General features: G+C 40.7%; 1 protein-coding gene across 3 annotated transcripts in view; it reads right to left on the bottom strand.

The window, feature by feature from the left end:
* The window catches only part of cnksr2 (connector enhancer of kinase suppressor of Ras 2), a 51556-nt gene that overhangs the window by 22662 nt on the left and 6000 nt on the right, over positions 1-22894 (bottom strand). For all 3 annotated transcript variants that reach the window (XM_022767188.1, XM_022767187.1, XM_022767186.1), the window contains exons 2-11: positions 15553-15716; positions 14134-14336; positions 7525-7612; positions 6996-7037; positions 5227-5346; positions 4688-4747; positions 4243-4311; positions 2470-2616; positions 372-484; positions 83-237 (exon numbers count right to left, since the gene is read on the bottom strand). In XM_022767188.1, the coding sequence (XP_022622909.1) occupies positions 83-237; positions 372-484; positions 2470-2616; positions 4243-4311; positions 4688-4747; positions 5227-5346; positions 6996-7037; positions 7525-7612; positions 14134-14336; positions 15553-15716 (1161 nt within the window). The remainder of the gene's footprint in view (positions 1-82; positions 238-371; positions 485-2469; positions 2617-4242; positions 4312-4687; positions 4748-5226; positions 5347-6995; positions 7038-7524; positions 7613-14133; positions 14337-15552; positions 15717-22894) is intronic.

The following is a 22894-nucleotide window of genomic DNA, read 5'->3' on the forward strand; positions in this document are numbered from 1 at the left end:
CAGAATGAGACTGAACTCAATGCCCCCCATCCCCTCCCTCCACTTTCTTCCTCACAGTCTCAGTCATCACAAGAGTGTATACCATATGTAGGCGTGGTGCAGTACACAGGCTCCTCCTCTTCTCGCCGGCGAGACTCTTGATCCAGGAAGGAGTTTGGTGACTCAGAGCGCTTAGCAACACTGACGCCACCGTGGTTACGAGATGCCTCATCTCCAGACAAGGCTCCCGTTTCATCTCTACGGCAACAGCAGAGGCAGGTTTACCGGGAAAACAAAATGGGCATCAACGTCAGAGCTTATCTTTGATGTCACCGGTTCTACTTGTTATGAGTTGAATTTGTTCTTTCTTCTCTGACACACAGACACAGTACCTGGGTGTGTACGGCTCAGCAGGTGGAGGGGGGATGTAAAGGTCCTGGAGGGCCGAGTTCTTGGTGGGTGTGCCTGAGGGTGTGGCTGAACTGCTGCCTGGGCTTCTGGTTGGCTGCGGAGAGCAAAAGTGGATTCATGTGGTTAGAACAAACCATTTGCCCTGTGTTGAGTTACTCAGTTGAATAGGTAACTTTTTCCTTTAAGTCCCCCGACTTAGCTTTAGGACAAACTATAATGAAGTCATAAGCGGCACATAAAAGGACGTTTTAAGTTTTGATTAACGTACATGATGTAATGTTTTTGTCAGCAACTTCTCCTATAAGACTATTTTACATTACAACAGCTGTGTTTTCATTCATTATCTGTTTATATATCAGCCTCTACACAGGTTATAGTCTGTTATAAACCAGTGATTAAATGCATTATACTCATTACAAATGGTAAATAGTGCTGCTTAAAGTAAAGTTTTACCCTTGAATGATATTGGCCTTGGTGATGGCAAATCAGAGAAGTAACGTAAAAGTAACTTGTGCTGAAAACACAATGCTGTTTGAAATAAAAAGGACTTTCTATAAGACTCAAAATATTTCCCAAGTAACAAGCAAACCACTTGTTATTACTCAGTCCTGACCAAAAACACCTGTATGGCTACCTACATTATCTTAAAGCTTTTCCTGTGCGGTAGCTACTGGTTAGGCCACCTGTGGTTGGTGATTCCCTGGACAGACTAATCAAAAAAAACTATGTAAAAACTATCATTACTACATGTAATAACATCACTGTCTAGCTGAATTAGCTGAGCTCTGGGAACATGGCATGAAGCACGAGCAGTCAGGTGGTCGACAGGTTTTAAACAAACCCCTGGGTTAACCAGATGTTTTTTAGGAAAAGGAAACAAAGGCAAGAAGTAAAATTATTACCTGAACTGTTATATATAATATAATAATATAATATCCTGCATACAGCAAAGTTCTGCATACAACTGTACATATAGCTTAAAATCTTTGCTGATTCATATTTCCCTTGGTTCCACATACTGTCAGTGACTTTTAGACATCAGGAAAACTCTGCAGTCTGACACCAGCACAGTGACAAGCAAGATGAAACACAAATACCAGATTAGTGGCCAAAAAACAATAAAGTAAGATCAGCAAAATTTACCGCCAAACTTAATAAAACAAGGAGGAACAAATCACATCAGCCTACTCTTAAAAACAGAACTGTGAAAGATGCTGAATTATAACTCCAAGACCATTTTCATAACTATCTAAGTCATTGTCTGGCCTGCTTCCCATGAGGCGTTTGGGACAGTCCCATCCACTGCAGAGGAGACACTCCATAAAAAAAGCTTAAGGAAACGGCTGCATGCTGCTCTTTATCGGAGGTGGGATAGTTAATATTTGCAGAACCATCCAGCTAGTCTTCATCCTTGAAGACTTGTCTCTTGTAAAACCAAATTATAGTGTTCGAAATCATTTCAGAAAAAGCAGAAATCTCATCTTTGTGCAGCCAGTTGTTTTCTTATTGCACATGTCAGCTGTGCTCACATTCAAAACTCACCTTCAAATGAAGTGGTTTACATAACCTGGATAAACTGCTTACAACCTGTTTGATTGTACTGACTGAATGTTCACCGCATTGCCCGATCTCTGCAATTACTTTTGTCACTGCAGTGTTAGTCTGCAATACTCAACAGAAGTAACGGCCCAAACTACAAAAATAACGCTCCAAGTTATAATAAACATGAATTATCCTTGATGAATCTGTGGCTAATGTGGTCACAAAAGACTGTGATGGGGGGGGGGCGGCACAACTGTTTTCCCCCCTGATCGTGCAGATAATCAGCGTTAATGACGGAGATACATTTCATAATTCGAGGGAGCATGGGGAATGTGGGCGGAGTGTGCCATCAATTTTCCCTTCCTACTCCTTCCAGTGCATTTCAGCTGGCAAACAAAACCAATGCTGAGCCACAGTACCCTGACCTAATTACACACTTTGGCTGCAGTCGTGCGGGGAGGGAGCGAATGCTGTGGGGAATTATGTGGGCCAGTGCGGTGCTTTAATAAAGTCTATAAAAGGTAGAGCCGGTCCCACCTGCAGAGCCAGGGGTTTCCAGCGCATGTTCTTGAGCAGAGCGGGGGCGGAGCTGAGCGTGCTCTGTGGACGCTTCTTCAGGGTCAGGGACACGACGCCTTTATCGGCTCTCAGCGAGCCGACCAGGTTACGTAACTGCCAGCCCACCTGTGGATGGGAGAGGACAGAGGATCAAATCACACAGTGCCACTGACCTGCTGGAAAATATCCTCATCTGGATATCGAACAATGCAATCACAACTTGAGTTATAACCAGCATTCGTATTCAGCATGAAGTTTGAATTCTGGCCATGTCGTGATTGGATCTCGCTTGTTGAGCCTTCTGTGCAAGGCAAGTGGGTGTGGAGGTGGTAAGTCTATCTATAGAGCTTTCATGTGATGTAACCTGCCCTCAATTTGAAAACAAATACTTCTTATGATATATTTTCCTTCATTTTCAGCCACGTTTTGCACAAAACTATGCCAACACTCCTTGTTTGTAGGAGATTTGTGAAGAAAAACCTACTGTAAACAAGAATAAAAATGGCCACTGTGAGGTTCTTTGCTCTATCTCTGTGACTTTATATTTATCTGACCTTTGTGGGGAGATAACTTTGTCATAAAGACGAACAAATTCTCTTAATTGCAGCCACTCTATTCACCTCAGATCTGATCGTAACGCAAGAGGAGGTGCAGGGAAGGGTTGGCGGGATCTGATTACACTAATTCAAATGCATGCCGTGTTCATCTGCACCTTGTAAACTAAGGGCACATTCTGCAATACAGATGTGAACAGATGGGTGGCCCTACCACAAAATATTCAACACATAGAACTGGAGCTAAGGTGCTAAGGGATTTATTCTGATACATAATTAGTTTTAAAAAACACTTGATAAATAACTTCATCTTACTGTTAAAATCTTACTTTAAAGTTTCTGTTCATGAATCTTTTCTCATGATATTAAACCCATGAATTACTGATTTTTGAACATGAACCACAACATTTAAGTTAAATCAAAATCAAACCAATTAGCTAAAACACTCTGTAGAGCTGAGGAGAAAGTGCAGAGTTGTTGATAATTATCTGTAGAATCATCATTACAAATGACCCTGTTCACATTATCATTCATTGATTCATTGTTATGATGAAAATATTAATCATAGCAGCTTTAAAGTTTTGTTTACATCTGCAATATCTGTAAAAACAGGCACATATTTTATATTAATTACATTTTCATCATTTGAAAAACATACAAAGTGATGATTTTACAACAATAAGCCAAATTCTTTAGTTATAAACTGTAATATATTACTGTATTTAAAAAGACAGAAAGGTCCTTTAACATACATTTTATCCTATTAACATAAAGCTTGTCCTGTTCAGGTGAGATATTTAGATTCACCATGTACATGATGAATTCTGAAAGATCACATAACTTACTCTCGCACACATGACAAAATCAATGAATAAACCTGAACAGAGATGGAAGAAGTATTCCGATATTTTACTTAAGTCAAAATACCAAATACAAAATGTGAAAATACTCCATTGAAAGTCAAAGCCCTGCAGGCAAAATCCCACTCAAGTGAAAGTAAGTATTAGCAGAAAAATGCAGTTCTAGTATAAAAAGTCAAACTACTCGTTCAGCAGAAAAATATAACCGACACAAAAAGATATATTTAGAACCTATAAGAAAACACACTCACACACACACATACACACACACACACATACACACATACACACACACACACACACACACATACACACACATACACAATAAGAAAACAAACCACAGTCTGGTGATTGACTTGGATGACTTCATCTCCCGCATGGATCTTCTTACAGCGGTCAGCTGGAGACTACAGAGCCAGAGAGGAGAGAGGGAGGGAGGGAGAGAGAGAGAGAGAGAGAGAGAGAAGTGATCTGAGTTCATCGATCCCTGCATTCCAGAGTGGGGAAGTTTCACAACAAAGTGTACTTAAATAAGCTATAATATAACAGAGGGACTGCCTCGCAGAGTCATCTCTATGGAATCTGATACGCTCTTATAGATCTAAATGTCAGTTTTGCAGATATTCGGAGAAAGGATTGGTTTTCTCTAGTCTTTGTTCCCTGGGCCTGGTGGTAAATCCACTTCATTGGCGGTTTATTTATGTCACAGATACAGTAAAGACTGAGTGCTTTGCTGGAATTTAGTATGTGAACGTGTGACAAACAGGATTGCGAGCGTCTCACCCCCTCAGTAGTTCCTGTGATCACGTGGAGGCCGTCGTAGGTCGACTTGATGTACATCCCCTGATGGACAGACGGACATTAAAGAGGGTTTTGTGTAAATCAGGTGAACTGATGCAAAAAAAAAAACACAAAAATGATTATCCACAGAAACAAAGCCACAGTAACTTTACCTCACATCAAAAATAGCTACAACACACATCAGCTTTGTGCTATTGAGAAAGATGAGTGAAGAGTCATTGCCTTGACGCCTGCTCCTTAAGTATTTAAGGGGACACAATAACATACTACTCTCATTCAGTGGGTGTTTTCTAATGTATTATATTGATTATCTTTGTAGACCTCAAAGACAACACACAGCATTGTCAACAGGCTGCCATTGGCTACTGGGCTTCATTCAAAAGTTGTAATGTTGAACTCGATGGCTAAAGGTTAGCTTTTAGCGGCTGTTAATGTTGTTAAATAAAACCCGAAAATAGCGAAGTTACCGGTTTAAAAACCCCAAAGCCCAGTGTGCACACAGACAAACAGTCAGTCATTACCAGGCCCTCAGAGGGTTTGATGTTGGTGAGGTGAACCAGCTCGAGGTGGGCCGACTGAGAAACCAGTGGGTCCGATGACACGCACACAATGTGCTCGCACACCTCCGACAGAGTCTTACACTGCAGGCGAAGAAGAAGAAAATGAGAGAGGACATGCAACACTGCACAGAGCCTTTATTAAAACAGGGTCACTAGTGGCGCTTTATTAAGAAAATGGAGATGAAAACGAGAAAAAAATAAAATAAAATGAATACCCTGTAGCTCGTAATCGTCAATATTAGAATACGTTTTTAATAAACCTCTTTTGCTTCCTAACAAAAGTGTGTTACTGCTTTTGTTTCTTTATTTATAGCGTGTTCTTTTTTGGCTTCGCTGAGGAAAATAAGCGTATTTGAATGTTTTATGCAGCAGATTTCCCTCCAAATCTGAATACAATGGCTGCCCCCCTGTATCAACACAGCTGTGCTTTAATGCTGGTTTGCCGTGGAATTTAAAAAGGGTCAGTTCACCCAAATTATAAAAAGAGAATATATTTTCTCACTTATCTGAAGCAGCAAGTCATGCAGATAGTTTTAGTTTCATTTGTTTTCAGTGGTTCTGCCTCCACACCAACATCATGGGGGTGAATTTCATTTGTGGTGCCCACAGCTGTGAAAAATTATACCTTTACTATACCATTTAAGAGCAATATTATTTTTTTCCCCAGAAATAACAAAAGACTCCACACAAAATGCTGCCAATGGTAGAAAGCAGTCAGAATAATGAGTGCTGACAGTCTCTCTTTTTTGGGGGGATAATCTACAGCAGTGGCTCGCAAACTTTTTCAAGAAACTTTCCTGCTGTAGTTACAGTGAAACTCAGGAGTGTGATATTCATCATATTGTGGATTTTTATAACCAGGTTTTATTTTGTCCACAGTAAAAAAAAAATAAAAGAAAGTGTCCATCTTGTACTTTAAGTGACATTTTGCTGAATAAATCTTCACCTACGCTGAGCCTCGACAGCCTTGTTAGTATCAGAGCACTGCTGCTTTAATGTTGTTACCAAATGAATCCCAAAGTCTTTTTCACAGCAGATTCGTTGGCTTGTCTTAACAGGAGAAGCACAGGTGGAACTAATGACTGTAACGATGGCTCCGTTCCAGCAATTACTGCAAGGCAATGCGGCAATTAGTGATGTTATTGGACACACCTGTGTTTGACGAGTCAAAACGTCTCCCGTAAAAAGGTCAATTAAACTTCAGCCGCAACCCGGTTCAGAGAGCACTGACTCGCAACAACCTCTTTTTTCTTTTTGAAAAATGTATTTTTAAAATGTCATTTAATTCCATTCACTTTCATTGTATTGGGATGGGAACAAAAATAAAACTATCTGCATGACTAAAAACCACTACCGCAGGAAAAAGTGTAACAATTGCCTCAAAATGTAGTGGAGGAAAAGTTTAACAACTTAATCAGAAGTAAGTACAGATCTTGAGTAAATGAGTCCAACACTGTTTATTCATCCATCCAGCACTTCTACTTCTGTGGGTTTTTTATTGAACTTTAGACAGAGCCATGCTAGCCGTTTTCCCCTGCTTCCACTCTTTATGCTAAGCTACGCTAATTGCCTCCTGGCTGTTTGAAAATGAAAAAGCGTATCCTTTGACAATGCTGCTGCGAGCACCATTCATATTTCCTGAAAAACACCAGAGCCGGAGCTTGAGGTTCCGGGAATAAGGTAAAAAAATAAGCAAATAAGCGACAGCTGGCTGAGGAAGCTGGACTCACCACATGAAGGATTTTGTTCTCCGTCTCAAACACCGTACAGTCCTGGGGGACAAGCAGAATTTAATGTAGCGCGAGCAGAACATCCTGTCTTGCAAATACTCACACACCATCTCATACTGCTCACTCTGCTACTTCTGTATACTGTCCGGGCCTCACATTACTGAGCCCTACACCTGCACACACTCTATACCCCTCGCAGATAAACACACACCCACACAAACAGACACGTTTATCTTTTATATATTTATACGCACATCAGTCATACGAAAAGACAGACTGTAAGGATGTAAATAGAAACGTCTCGTGCACGGATGCAGCGAGCGGGAGTCTGAGGCTGCTGCATCACACCCACACACACTGTTCATAGGGGTATGTGACAACCCAAGGCAGCTATCCTCTGCCTCGCACTTCAAGTGGAGGAGAATAAGAGCTATCAGCCTTTGAAACACACACACACATACACACACACACACACACACACACACACACACACACACAGAGTCAGCCAGACACAAACAATTCCACACACCTGCTGTACAATGGTGGTGAGCTCCAGGCAGAGCTGAATGACATTATTTCGGGTTACTGAGTAGTCTGCCACTGCAGCAAAGGGAGACCTGGGAGGAACAGATAGCACACCAGCATGTCTTATATTGTTTCTGCTGCATTGGATCATGTACAGAGGAGACGGACAGGAGCACAGTTAGAGAGAAAGGGGGGAAGTTGACACGCAACAGACATCTTGTGCAAACATACTCAGTCTAGTCGGTGAGTGCAATGGATTTAGTGGAAGCTGTCGACGACTCATTCATGAGTGAATGAATCGGCGTATGAGACGTGTTGCATATGTAGGATGCAGAGCTGCGACAATTAGCTTTAATTAGATTAATCTGCAAATATTTTAATAACTGATTGGTTTTTTTCAGTCATTTTTAAAGCACAAATGCCAAACGTTTGCTGCTTTCAGCTTCTCAAATGTAACATTTTGCTGCTTTTGCTTTGATCTCATGATAGTAAATTAAATACTACATTTAATCAAAATGATTAATGACATGTCTATTGTACGGTGGCCCTGAGAGAGCGACGCACTGCAACTTAAGAAAACGCATGCAAAGAGACAAACGTGCTGCAAATTCAGAAAACATCTTCATCAATTTGACAACACACTCGCTGCAAAAACACACAACAACAACAACAACAACAACAACTGGAAGTGTTTCCAGGGGGACACCAAAAAGTGATGAACATGGCTGGGACTTGTTGTTCAATGCCCAAATGTGGCTTTTGAAGTTAAAAGCGTTGAATAACAAGTGCCGATAGAGAGAGTGAGAGTGACAGGAAAGTCGAGGAGAGAGAGAGAGAGAGAGAGAGAGAGAAAGAGAGAGAGAGAGGATGATATGGCACAAATGGGCCATGGGTTGGACTCGAACCCGGACCGCTGCGGTTAGGATTACGCCTTCAGGGTACCGCATTCAGCATGTGAAAGACTTGTGTGACCAAGAAAACAAAGGCTCCAAATAAGCTCCAGGATGAGCATTAATGCTTACAAATAAGAGTTATTGGAAGTGACACCTCAGTAATATGAACAATACCAGCTCAGAAAGCCAAACCATTACTGGAGAGAAACTTTGCCAACACTCTCTCGTTTAAGTGATGTTCCTCCACAGAGAGAGGAGGACACGGCTCCAGTGGATGGATGAATGAAGCTGCATTAGTGAACCAGGTAAATAGGCCACCCTGTTCCGAGTGCACCAATTTACACCCCCTCACACTGACTGACTGTCATCTCAGTCCAGGTTTTGGAAACAAATAAAACAAACGAACATAAGAAAAGCACAGCTTATAGGCCTGGATCTTCTTTTAAAAGACTGTGCTTTTAAATTGACTGAACTAAACTGTGTGAAAAGCGCTATTAGACCACTTTGGATTTATTATGCTACTTCGCCACCGGCATCATCATGTCTCCCACGTGTTTGTGTGCACAGTTTCCACTAAAGAGAACATTCAGCTGTCAAGTTTGTTTTGTTTTTTTTTAAATCCTATTTTCCTGTGAAAAAAAGAGGGTCTTAAAAGCCACTTTTTTTCTTTTTTTTCCCTGCAAACACAATGTTTTTAAATGGGGACCCTGGTGTCGTGCAACATAGACTATTCAGGTGTGAACAAGGTGTTAACGATAAGAATAAGATGCAGATAATGGGCTCCTAATGGATTCATGCAGACCACATGCAGACATGAAAAGCTCTTGAGCTATAGAGCTGTACAGCAGAAGTCATTATCATAAGACAATACACACTCAGGCCTAATGACATGTGTGTAACATTATGGCTGCAAACACAACACAGTGATGAAATGAACAACAGAAAACGCACACAAAAGACACACGCCATTACTTTGCTTCATTGTTCTAAAGACCCAGATTAAAATTCGGCCACAGCCTCTAGTGTATGATTTATGTGTGTGGTTTGTGTGTGTGTGTGTGTGTGTGTGTGTGTGATTTAACTCATCAGTATTGAGGCTGAGTGCTATATATACGCAGGACCTAAGGCTACACAGACTGTTTTGCTCAACCATCAGGCTCCGAAACCCTCAAACAACACTCAGAAAACACTTCTGCCCCCCCCCCCAACAGGAGGCAGCTCAGAGGCAGTGACACTGGCTAGACAGACAGCAAGAGAAACGCCCGAGTCCAAGTGCAGGAGGTGAAATGACACTTAAGGTAAATGAAGTTGTGTGTATCTGCAGCGAGTGTGTTGTCAAATTGATGAAGATGTTTTCTGAATTTGCAGCACGTTTGTCCATTTTCATGTGTTTGTCGTCAGTCGCAGTGCGTTGAGCTCTCGGTCGGGACGAAGTGTGTAGTTAGTGCAAAAAGCAGCTTGACCTGTACGTAGCGAGGTGGAGGGAGTGTGCGGAGGTCAGGGTGGTGGATGGGCCACGTAGCGCACCTGACTTTCCTGCAGGATTAGTTGGCTAACCCCAACAACACCTTCACCATGATTCAAATGCACAGTGTGTCCCCGGTCTTAGCCATGCTTTAGTTGCCATACACAGATACGGCAGAGAGCAAGATTTTTTTTGGCATTCAAGCTGATGATGAGGATGATGATGATGATGATGATGCTCACCGTTTTCTACTTTCTACTACCTACAATCACGCTGTAATACAACAGAATACAACCTTCCTTTTTTTTCCAGTGGTAAATGGAGCGATAATATACCTGAAGGTTTCCCAATATAGAAAATTAGTCATACCATTCCCCTCCTCCTCCTCATCATCTGATGCATACACGCTGTTGTGTTTTACAGCTACTGTACAGAGCGAAGTGAGTTCACGACAATACAGACAAAAGATCAGCAGAGATGACTCCACGTTTCCACCCGGGGGGGCAACAACTCATTTCCCTAAACCTCCGCCATCTTCCACATTCCCCACACCCTCTCCCCTCACATCTCCTGTGCCAACTTTTTACAAGATGGACAAGATGTCGCACATCCCAACTATCACACCTCAACTACTTCTTCTTTCTGTTTGACACGTTGGCTGTATATACTACACGGGTCAGTGCTTATCAAATCACGCAACACTCCAGAGTGTCGCATCCCAAAATATCACCACATCAATTTTTATACCTCCCCCCTCTAGGGCATTGATTCAATCAATACCACTTGGCCCTATCCCCATATTTGGATGAAAATTGAAAAGTCTGCTCATTCACTACATCGGTTATAAATAGCAATTTATATATATATATATATATATATATAAAAAAGAAAGAAACTACTACTACATTTTGAAGCTATCAGCAAAATACACCACACATAAACTCCAGCCTCTATGGCCATGTTATTAATTCATAGATAGGTGCTTTCAAATGTGCATATAAAGAGGAAATAAGGAGTTCAAAGAAGCAGAAATAGGGCTGCAAATTTCAATCAACCTGAAGAGATGAACCCACTTTTCTTCCTGACAGCTTTAAAGAGGAGGTGTTTGTCTCCTGCATTGTGGCTCTGCGTGCAGATCAAAACAGTGTTTGTCACCCCAGAGAAGAATAAAAGTATACAGATAAAGAGACACCAGGGTAGAAGACGATGTGCACTGTACTCATGCTGGTCTTTTATACATGAAAAAGGCTGCAAAATATCTTCTCGAGTCATTCAGACGAAGGAACGAGAAGCATTTGAAGATGCCTGAGCGGTGAACCGATGCTGCGCTTCTCCTCCGTCCCTGAGAGGTCTAACAACCGGCAATCAGAGAGAGATGAAAGTTCAGTTTGAACAGGCTTTATGCTAATTTGCCTCTGTTGTAAACCTTTTAGGAAGGAGTCATCCTGCAGGTATTAATGCAAGACTAGATTCAAGCCTAACGTGTGTGGAAATCATAACCTTTTCCCCGTCGTTAGTGTCTGTTAATGAGCTCGGCATATCATCCAGCACGCAGCTCTTATTTCCATAAGAGATTCATCTTGTTTTACTCGCTCTTTTTTTTTTTTTTTTGCTCAGTGGTTTAAAATCATTTGCAGATGATATTTCACTGAAATAAAAGCCCTGGTGGGATCATGTGCATGTTAAATCTACCAGCGTGCCCTCACGCAGATGCTCTTTTGTCCATGTTTCGGTTGTGTATAATAAGCTGGATAAAACCATAAAAAAAAAACCTAAACCTGAACAGAGAGCATGAAGCGGCGGCTCTTCTGCGTCCACCCATCCCTCTCTCACTGTCGCTTTGCCATTTACAGTTGCATCACCATTGCTGCGTGGGCGATCCCGCGCCCGCGCTTGCATAAGTGTGTGTCAGTGCGTGCGGATGTGGGTGTGTGTGTGTTTGTGTGTGTGTGTGTGTGTCTGCGAGTGAGTGTTCGTACGAGCGTGTGGGCGTTTCTATGGGTCTAACACACCTCAACTTTGTGTCGAGTGTGCTTATGGACATGGCTCTATGCATTTATGCCTCTCTCTCTCTCTCTCTCTCTCTCTCTGGGTGTGTGTGTGTGTGTGTTTATCTAGATGGTGTGTGGACAGATGTGGGTGCCTGGCATTTCAAGAGCCAATGTCTAAGACCTTTAGTTCTGTATCTGATGTGTGTGTGTGTGTGTGTGTGTGTGTGTGTGTGTGTGTGTGTGTCGTGTGCAGGGGATCGTGTTGAGTCATGAATAAATGAAGTGACAGAGAGAAGAAGAGAGCGAGGGCGAGAGACAGAGACATGGTGAGAAAAAAGGTCTGATATTATCCCTTTGAAAAAAAACAACAACATATTTCTCAAAAGATGTCGGCAGCCAACAGCTGCAGCAGAAGGTGCAGCTGAGTTTGTGTTTAGCAGATGTGAGCTTTAGTTGTACAAATAGAGAAATGTAGTAGAAAACTTCTGGATTAAAGACTTAAGACTTAAAGATTTCTAACTCTAGTTTCCATATTAATTATTTCATACATTACAATTGATGTAAAATTCAGAAAAATATCCGTCATATTTTCCTGAAGTCCAAGGTAAATATCTTTAATTGTCTTATTTTCTCCGACCAACTGTCGGAAACTAAAAGATATTCACTTTACAATCATAAAAGACAAAAAAACCTGAAAAATAAAATGTTTAAGAGCCTAAATGACTTTAATTAATAATCGTAAATTGTTGCTGCACTAATGTACAGTGTATATTTAGATATTTAGCACATACTCTAGTTTATCTATCTATAAACTTTACTTGCAGCCAATTTTTTCTGTCATACTTTGTGTTGCGTTTAGTGCTGCTCAATATTTCAGCACACACATTTCTTTTGTCACTTCAATCTCTTATTCTGGATTTGAGGATTTCTGTGTCTTTGTTTGTTCAGATCTGGGTAGAAATTTTTCATTTTTATTTATTTTGGGCGTTTTTTGTTTTTTGTTGTTAGGAGACAAACACGATTCTGATTTGTATTCATAGTGGTTCACTCACTGTCTGGAGGTTGTGTTTTCACTGTTGTATGTAACTGATAAATGATTATCTGATGTCGCCATGGCTACAAAGCAAATTTCCCCCTTAGGGACAGTAAAGAACAAGAGACTGATTGATTGATTAATTGATTGATTGATTGTAATTGACTTGGAAAGTCATTAACGAACAACAGGATAAAATATAAATCAGTGATTCTGAAACTAACCCTCAAACATGAAAAGTCTGCACCAACCTGGTTACCAAACATAACTACTGCGGCCTCTCCCATTCCCCAGCTGAAAGCATCTAATGAAGTAGACTGATGGGCCCCATTCAGCACCAGCAATCTACTCTATCACATTGTTAACAGGCAGAAGATACAACATAAGGCAGAGTTTCAGTTAAACCTCAAAGTCCCGAAAACCATTCACATCAGTCTCCTAGTTATAATTCCAATTTAAGACATCCCTATTTCTAATAGCAATGATATCTCACTGCAGAGCCGCCACTGCTACATCTAGATAAATCCAACATTAACACCAATACAGTTAATTGAGCTAATTTAATAGAGCTACTCACTGTCTGTGTCACTTTTTAACAAATGAATAGACATAAAAAAAAAACTAAATCATCTAATTGAGTCACGAACATTCCCAAGTTAGAATAACAAAAAGTTTTCCTGTTCTTCTCATTCTGCCTGCACTGTGATAATGCAGCCAAATTATATTCTTATAACTGAAATCACTGAACACACCTGTGTGGGTGTACTGCGTCTCTAATGGGCCTTTTTTTCAGAGGAAGACATTTTGGCACGTCGCAGCAGGAAAAGCAGAGGCGTAAATAATGAAATGAATGACACGTGAGTTCTGGAGACATTGTTAATGTCATTAGGTAGGTTCCCATCCACCTGCTTTTTATATATGCATTTTCAATTTGTGAATAAAACAGTGGAGTGGAAAAAAAGTGAAATATTGGGGGAAAAAAACAAAACGTTTTTATGCTACAAGCAGTGGATGGAAGCGTGGATTAATCTGCAGTTTCTTTAGCTGAATTTTTTAATTTGGTTAAAAGTTGGATGGAAACCTGCCTATAAATAATATCTGATAATAAAATGGAATAGTAATCCCTCTGATGTAACAGCAGTAAACATTGGAGAGAAAAAAATTGTTAAAAATCCAACCTGTCAACTCAACACACCATACGTAAAAAACAGAGAGCATTTGAACTTATTACCTGTCCAGCCAGGCGAGCAGGCTCTTGGCGGCGGTGATGAGGTCGACCACGGAGGTCAGCAGATCGTTAGGAAGCCGCCGCGAGCTTCTGCTCTCCGATTGGCTGCTTCGGCGGCGGCCGGAAATAAAGTTCTGCAGGTTTTTGGCCGAGGCGCCGAGTTTGTGAGCCAGAGTCCTGACGCTCTCCGTCTCCAGACCTGAGTTCTGCGCACACGCACAGACACACACAGATAAACACACACAAACACAAATTAGCTGAAACTCCAGACAGGGGAACGGCCATGAATAAAAATGAAGAGTCTCATTTGTCAACATGTTTACCAGGTTTTTCTTGAGGAGTCTGGGGAATATTAATGACTTTATATTAGAGAGGAACAAGGCAGTGGTGGAATGGAACTAAGTACATTTACTCAAGTACTGTGCTTGAGTACAATTTTAAGATACTTTTACTTCATCTCAGACAGAAACATTACTTTTATTCAACAGTTATGGTTAGTAGTTATTTTGCAGATTCAGGTTTTTCTATACAAAACATAGTTACCTTTTAAATGTGATGCATTCTTGTAGATTAATCTATCCAATAATATACAAAGCAGTTACCAGTAGCTTCACTTCCACCAGCTACAGCATTATAATGGTGCCCATATAGTAATTATGTCATGTTTTTGTGTGGAACAAAGTTATCTAATGTCCCTAGAGGGCCCCTTTTGTATAATGTGAACCGTCTTTATTGGTAAAGTAACTTTATGTTAGTGTGCGACTGTGCTTGGATTTATATTTGAAGAGCTCATTGACCTTAATATGTATGCAGGAAAGTCTAAAGTGTTGCTGTTTGTCTATATGAACAATACGAACAACAACATCACAACAGTGTGTGGGATTCTTTGTTTTTCTTTCCAAGCTTCGCTTGTAGTAGTCATGGTGACATATATATATATATATATATATATATATATATATATATATATATATATACATACACTATATAAATATACAAATTCAACAAATAATCATACATTATATGAATTGAGTTTAGTTTTCTTTATTACCCAACAGTCTAACCATATAATACACCGGTTGTCATTTCACAATTAAGTAAATATACCCAAGTAATCAGGTGCATCTTTTCCAGTAATTCTATTTTTGCAAACCCCCATACTTTAAACTTCTTCCTCCATAATATGAAATGGATTTATAGTTGCAAACTCCATTTTTATTTTAGATTGTTACAGTGAGAATTGGGAGATTCACAGATTTGATGCAGGACACTGACAATTTACCTCCTGCAATCTATTACATTGGGCATTCAAGCAGAACGGCATACATTACATCTGCAGCTGTACAAACGGGTAATGGGAGTCCAGCCCTGCATTCAAACTAAAAAAAAACAAAACATACACACACACACACACAAACTCACCAGAGCACAGAGCAAGTCGACGGCCTCCAGAATGAGCTCCTGGTGTCCGATGCGAGAAACTCCCAGTTCCTCCAGCTCGGCGTGGCTAATCCTCAGCAGCCTCTCCCCACACACACCTCCGCGCTCAAACACACACACATACTGCTGCAAGCAGTCGTCCAGACCTGCAGCAAACACACATATTATCAAGGTTACTCACAGTAAAAAATCTCAGATTTGTTCCAAAATGAGATCACGACCACAAGGGAAAAAAAAAGAATAGTGAGTGTAAAACCTGATACAGGATTTGTTATGGATAAAAATGTTTCTTTTACCTAACTCCAATATAACTGCAGTAAGCTGTGAACATCCAGCATTATATCCTACCTCTGATTCTTACATTTTGTTAACTTAAAAAAAAAAAGTCTTCCACTGACTTTTCCTCTAGCACCATCACATTTGTCTATTACTTAAGTTTACAACCAAATACCTGCAAAGCTAATCATCCTCAGCTGTGCCTTGTGTTTACTGCTAATTAGCAAATGTTAGCATGCTGACACGCAAAACTAAGATAGTAAAAACAGTAAACATTAGCGTCAGCCATTTTAGCATTGTCATCGCAAGTATGTTAGCATGCTGACGTTAGCGTTTAGCCTGAAGCGCAGCATCACAGAGCTGCTAGCTGCTAGTTCTGGCTAGCTAGAAAAATAAGGACAGGTTGCAGCTCTACAATCAGGAAGAAAGCTGATTTTCACTGACACACATTTTCACTCACTTAAAAAAAAACCCAAAACTTTAGAGACTCAATTACAAGCAAGTAAGGTCGTTCTACATGTTATTTCATATATCGCTCATGTACTTTCAGTACCATGAGGGGTAATTACCTCACATTTCCCCTGAAGGTGCTTATATATTGCCTTTAATTGTATCTGTTTTTATGGCAATCATGAGAGCACACATAAGGTAGCTAGAAATGATGGGCTGTCGGCACTGGAGGGTACTCTCATCCTCACAACACCATCACTCTTCATGACCCCGTCCACGGCTCAGACACTCTTCAACACATTCATACCCCCCCCCCCAATCGATACCTAGACGTATCCCTACTTGAAATTATAGGTTTCGGGCTTCACTCCAGAAGCACTAATCAGCTTTCATTGCTTTATTTTTCACCAGCGGTTCTCCCTCTCTTCAAAGTCTTGCCTATAAGGACGACGGATTTCTTTCAGTCTGCGCAAGAGAATGTAAGAAACACTTTTCCTGCAGCTTGTTCCACTTCATCTCAGATCATGCAACAGCTGCTGTGTAATATTTCAGCTTTTTTGGCATTTTGTAGATTTCAACCCAAAGCAGCTGCGAAAACCACAGGAGCATAAGGTAGAAGGATGAGTTGAGGATGAGTTCATTTTAAGAGACATTCAAGGGCCACAAAATTAGAAACTTATTTTGTTTTCTTTTCCTCTTTTCATATAACATTTTGTTTGATTTTGAGGCCTGTTTCACCACGCAATGAGATTAAATGGAAAGAGAAAAGAAAGACAGAAACTCCCAGTTTCCCTCTCCCACAGTGTTGAAGGGACTGATAAAGATGATTTACAAGATTTGGACTTGTATCGTGGCCAGAAAGCTTTACAACCTCAAAATCTACCAAAGCCAGTATGTGTTTGCAAGATTTAATTAAATTACTGCAAATCATGTTGTGTTTATTTTATATTTTTGCTGACAAATTTCAAATGCAGGTAATACAAGTTTTTCCTACCATTCATATCCAGACATCCACTGGTTTTCATTCATTTCTGTGCAGTATGAAATCAATGAGCAGACTTCTGAAACTTGCTTGATCCATGACGGTGAACATCAGGTCAGGACTACAGTAAACTTACACTACTGTTGCCTGGTTGTTGCCATTAAAATACCAAAGTTGCCACATGGCAGCTTTGGTATATGGATAGGAACGAATCATGGAAAATAATCCCATGGCTGTAACAAGACATGAACTCAGAGTTGAATGAGAAGTCAGACGCAACTTTTTCTACTGTCTAGCAGAAATTACCTCTATATGCAGCTAATTTGCAACAGCAAACGCATTTTTCCATTAGTCAAGTATGTTTTCTGTTAACATAATGAGGAAAGTGTTGTTAATTAATGTATCTGGCAGGCATTATTAAACTTTTTTATGGTTGTGTTAAGGGACGTGCAGCATTTGGTTAAGGTTATAGGGAAGGATCGTGGTCTGGTCTAATACAGAAAAGGTTCAGTGACTTCAGACACAACATCTTTATTTAGATTTAACCAAAACCATCTTTACCCAACCTCAATCCAACTGCTTTTAAACCTAGACACAGATGGGACCGTGGATGTGAACCCCCGTCTCTGGGGTTACAGTCCTGCACTTCGTACATCCACCATACGTCCCGATCACTTCCTGGCAACTCCGCTAGCGCTTCATTCATTACAAAAACACTGTCTCTGAACATAATCCGGCCAGTGTTTACGTTAGTCAGCACAATGTGATTGAGAAAACAATATAGTGATAAATAAATGTAATTTACAGGAGACAGATTTATTAGATACACACCCATCCATAAAGGACAGACTGGCACTGAACATTGGCACTAGTGCAAAATTATCCAATATGAGTGTAATTCCTACGGCTGCCTGGCTGCATCCTCTAGTCTCTCTTCAAGAACTTTGTGTCTTTGTAGTATCAACACAATGAATAGTAAACTTTCAGACAGTCTTTAAAAGGCATTCATGGTGTTGCACTCAGCTGTAAACGCAAAAAGTAATGGAAGTACATGTGCAAACCCTGCTGATATTTTCACACTTCTACGCGCCTGGCCAATTCGCTGCGCACATTGTCGGATTATCTTTTTCTGAAAGTTACAAAAACTGCAGAACGCGTTCCTCTTCACTGTGCAGATATTTTTTTAATTGATTAGTAATATTCACATTTCATATAATCAATCATTCAACATTTTCTGGTTCCAGCTTCTAAAAACGTGAGGATTTGCCGTTTTTCTGTCAATACAACAATGAATATCAAAAACAAGCAAATTGAAGGCATCAGCATGGGCTCTTTGTCAGTTAATTGAGAAAGGTTAATTGATGCTGAGAACACTTGTCAGTTTGCAGCTCCAGCTGGGAATCTCAACTAAAATAAATCCAAATTTGTGACACACAGTGGCAAGGCTTTTCAAATGGTTTGTTGTGATGTATGAATCTTTTGTGCTTAATGGATTTTACAGCGTAGGACCTCCATATTATCTGCATTTAAGTATTGTATCCTGGAAGAGAACCACTTGTGGATCCTGACTTGCTGACTACTTGTTGTGCACCTGTGACCAAAACTGCAGCAGAGAAAGAGGCATTGTATGAAGTTTTAGAAACAAAGTGGCCTCAGATCAACACTATTTACTGCTTTGTGTCCAGCCAAGAGTCTCAAAAGGACCCAAAACAAACTCTGTATCTGAAACATGAGTCAAGAGACTGGAACAAAAGCGGTAATGGACGGGCAATCAGGCAGCCGTCCAGGTAAGACTTTACACTCTGCTGGATTGTGTAACGTCTGTGTTGTGAGTATATGTGGGACGATCTCTCTAGATCTGTTAGTGTGTGAGTGTGCGAGTGGATGGGTGCGTGCATTGTTGGTGTTGTGCATGTGTGTGTGTGTGTGTGTGTGTGTGTGTGTGTGTGTGTTCGTCTGGCTGGAGCGGGTTTGCTGAGTCAAAGGAAAGCAGATCAAGACAGAGCTGCTCAGCTGCAGCCCCTGGCTCCCAAAACAATGAATGTATCCAGCTTCTAACCTCTTAACAAACAGCCAACTGGCAAACACACACACTTCAAACACACACATACACACACACACACACACACACACACACACCTCTGAGGAATGAGCATTGATTTCCCCCGCTTCAGGTCCCCGCTTTATAATACACTCATCTATCATAACCACACTAACAAAGATGGGGGGTGGGGGGGTGGAGCAGGATGGCAAGAGAGTGGAGGAAAAGAAGGAGAGAGAGAGAAAAAAAAAAGGAAAAAGGCAAAGAGGAAAAGAAAAAAAAAAGAAGCCAGCTGCTAAATTGCATGCAAACTATTTCACACACACTCACACACACACACACAAATTCCATCTCTCATCAGCGTCAAGCAAACAGCATTTGTCGGCCTCTGCACCCTCCCCATGCTTCCTCCCTTCTCCCCCATCTGAAGTCTAAATGAAGCGTGCAGTTCCAAAATGCCATATCGAGTTAGGGGAAAGAAAAAAAGAAGTTGAAGCCTGAAATCACGTCATTTTATCTTTTGCAACAAGAATTAACAAAGCTTTTATGGTCTGAAAATGAAATGAAATACAAGCAATCAATGTGAAAGATTAGGCATCGTCTTTTCACCATTATCTCACCCGACAAATTGATTCCACTGACCCCCCCCCCCAAACACATGGAGTCGATGTGGTATCTTAGCTCACAGCTTCCACTGGCAAGCATGAAAGGACTTGATAAGAATGAAGAATCAGACCATTCAGATGTGATTTATTTGTGTGGTTTCCGGCTGTAATGTTAGGTGAAGGTCACTTAAAGTGCCACTCAAGGTTTGGAGACGGTCTGAACGTAATTAGCGTAGCTTAGCTTAAAAACTGGAAGTAGCAGTAAACAGGTGGCCCAGGACTGTTACAGTTCAGAAATCCACCTGACCAGCACCCATAACCCATAAACGTCACTTTGTAATAGCCTATAGTCACAGTCGCATGATCAAGCAGCACCTGGGTGTCAGGTTTACTGCAGAGCAGAGGGTTTTGACGGTAGCAGCTCTGCGAGTGAAGATGTGCCTAAGGCTACTGATGACAAGGACCTAGTTTTTGTACCATCCATGAATCAGATCTAAAAGACTTTAGTTTGTCCACAAACGGGCTGAAAGACGCACTTTGTACAATATCCACGTTGTAGTAACCACAAGCAAGTGACTGTGATTAGTGATTACTGTGTTCACTGATTTGGATTTGACCATAAATGACCAAATATATACTTTTTGTGTTATTGTTAATAAATCACTAATGACCCAAGTTACGTATCACAGTATCATCATTATATCATGTAACTCCCTGTTAAACCATATTGTTGTGTTTCGAATAATATCACATGTAAATTATTCTTTAACTTTGGATAAACCCAAGCAAGCCGTTCCTTTAGTCTTTATTCAGCTCTAGTTTCATTCTTCAATGTTCTCATCCAACTCTCAGCGAGAAAGCAAACAGGCATATAAATATATAAAAAGAAGCTATTCTGCGTGAATACTGTATACTTTGCCGTTCATACCGCAATACTTGTATATAATTCGTATTCTGAATGCAGGACTTGTGCTTGCAATAAAGTACAATATGTGACCAAAATTATTTGGACAGCTCTATACTTTTGGTTTAAGGCTGTTTGTCATGGCCCAGTCTAGGTCCTTTACTTCCAATTAAGGGTAAAGCATACAATTCTTTGGCAGTGATGCGCTTCCAAGCTTTGTGGCAACAGTCTGGGAACATGACAATGATCTTATGCACAAAGCAAAGTCCACAAAGTTATAGGTTTTCCCAGTTCGGTGTGGAAGAACTTAAGTGGCCTGCACTTTGGGATGAACTCGAACACAAAATGCGAGCCGGACCTTATCAGTGGAAGATCACCAGTTCCCGAAATCTTGTAGAAAGCCTTCTCAGAGGAGGGGAGGCTGCTACAGCAGCATATTAATGTCCATGTAACGACACACATTTAAGTGTAATGTGGACATACTTTCGGCTATGCGGTGTATTTTTACATTGTGGTATTGCTAAGTGAGGTGTCTGAGCACTTTTCCCCTCTAACAGTGAGACATGTTTTAATGAGCGCTAATAGCGGCTGATTTCTAATAGATGTGAAGCCGTTTTAAACAATGTTGGCTCTCACAGGCAAAGTGTTAGTTGCTTAGAGGCAGAGAGAGGCAGACAGAAGCAGAAGGGGAGAGATACACTGCATAGCAAAAGTTCAGTGATAATCAGCATCGCTTATCACTGGCAGTGAGGGAGAGCGTGAATGCCCTGAATACTGATGAGTCAAACTGTAAGTGACGTCAGCAAGCACACACACGCCCACGCAGACTGAAACAGAAACTGAAAACAGTGCTATACAGCTAATACAGTATAATGACTGATGTTTAGGATTCATTCTTCTACTGCAGTGGTCCCCAACCTCTTTTGTCAAATAATTACCCCACAGCCCTTTCAGGTGATCTGAAGTATGACACCGCCAATAATTTCAGCCATTTTTCTATTATTTTAGCTCATAATGTCAACCATTTATTCGTTAAATCAACTGTTTATTTTTTAGGTTACAAGCTAGCTATTAACTAACTAAAACAGCTATTTGTAAATTTGGCTAAGCAACCGTTAGTAGCGTTAGCAGTAACAACTGTTTACTTGCCTGTCTAGAAGAAACTTTGCAAGTTCAGCATCAAACTTCATTCCTTCATTCACCTAGAGCTGTCTCCAGCGCTGGAAAGCAGCGTTAACTCTTGTTTTGCTTCTATTTCTATCACTACTTTTCTTCTGCTGAAGTTAGCATACTAACCAGCTAGCCCTGGTCCGGCTGAACTTTCCAATACAGAGTCACTTAGCTAACACTGTGAACTCTTTAGCCATTACTTTGATAGAAATTGTTTCAATCCTTTCCATTAAGCAAACTTTTCAACTTCTCTCACATTCTGTTGAGGTATTACAGTTACTCAATATATTGTTTTTTTTTGTTCGTTTGTTATAATTCAAGTTGTAATTTATCCTTTTTTTTTTCTTTTTTTTTTTAATTAGCGGCTTTGTTTTTAATTAGTTCCACCTGTGGTGTTCCTACCACAGGTGGGAACAAGTAGGACCCCAGGTTGTCATTATTCTACTGTATATGAATATGCTAAAATGTACCTGTTTTAACATATTCCAGGTTTTGCTATAAATTGACATTCACAAGGCTCAGTGTAAATGTCTGCGTGGGTTTGTTGTATAACGGTGTCTAATCTGTACAATCACGCACTCATATCTCTGGATGTACAGTACGCGTGCACATGTATGTGTGTGTTTGTGAGAGTTCATGTGTTTGACTGGTAAAGAAAAAGTGTGATTCATAGCTGACTCACACATTGAACTCCCACAGAGGCACACTTTTCACAACAGCAGGCAAGCCAAACTCCCACAAACACCTTCTCTCTCTCTCTCTCTCTCTCTCTCTCTGAGACACACACACACACACACACACACACACACGTCTAATAAAACTAGATTTTGCGGTGACTTCTGGGATGTTCGAGAGTCCTATAAAAGATCTGGCTCTCCCTGTCGGGTTATGTGTCA

The sequence above is a fragment of the Seriola dumerili genome, unplaced genomic scaffold (genome assembly GCF_002260705.1).
Source record: "Seriola dumerili isolate Sdu_G_001 unplaced genomic scaffold, Sdu_1.0 BDQW01001124.1, whole genome shotgun sequence".
NCBI lineage: Eukaryota > Metazoa > Chordata > Actinopteri > Carangiformes > Carangidae > Seriola > Seriola dumerili.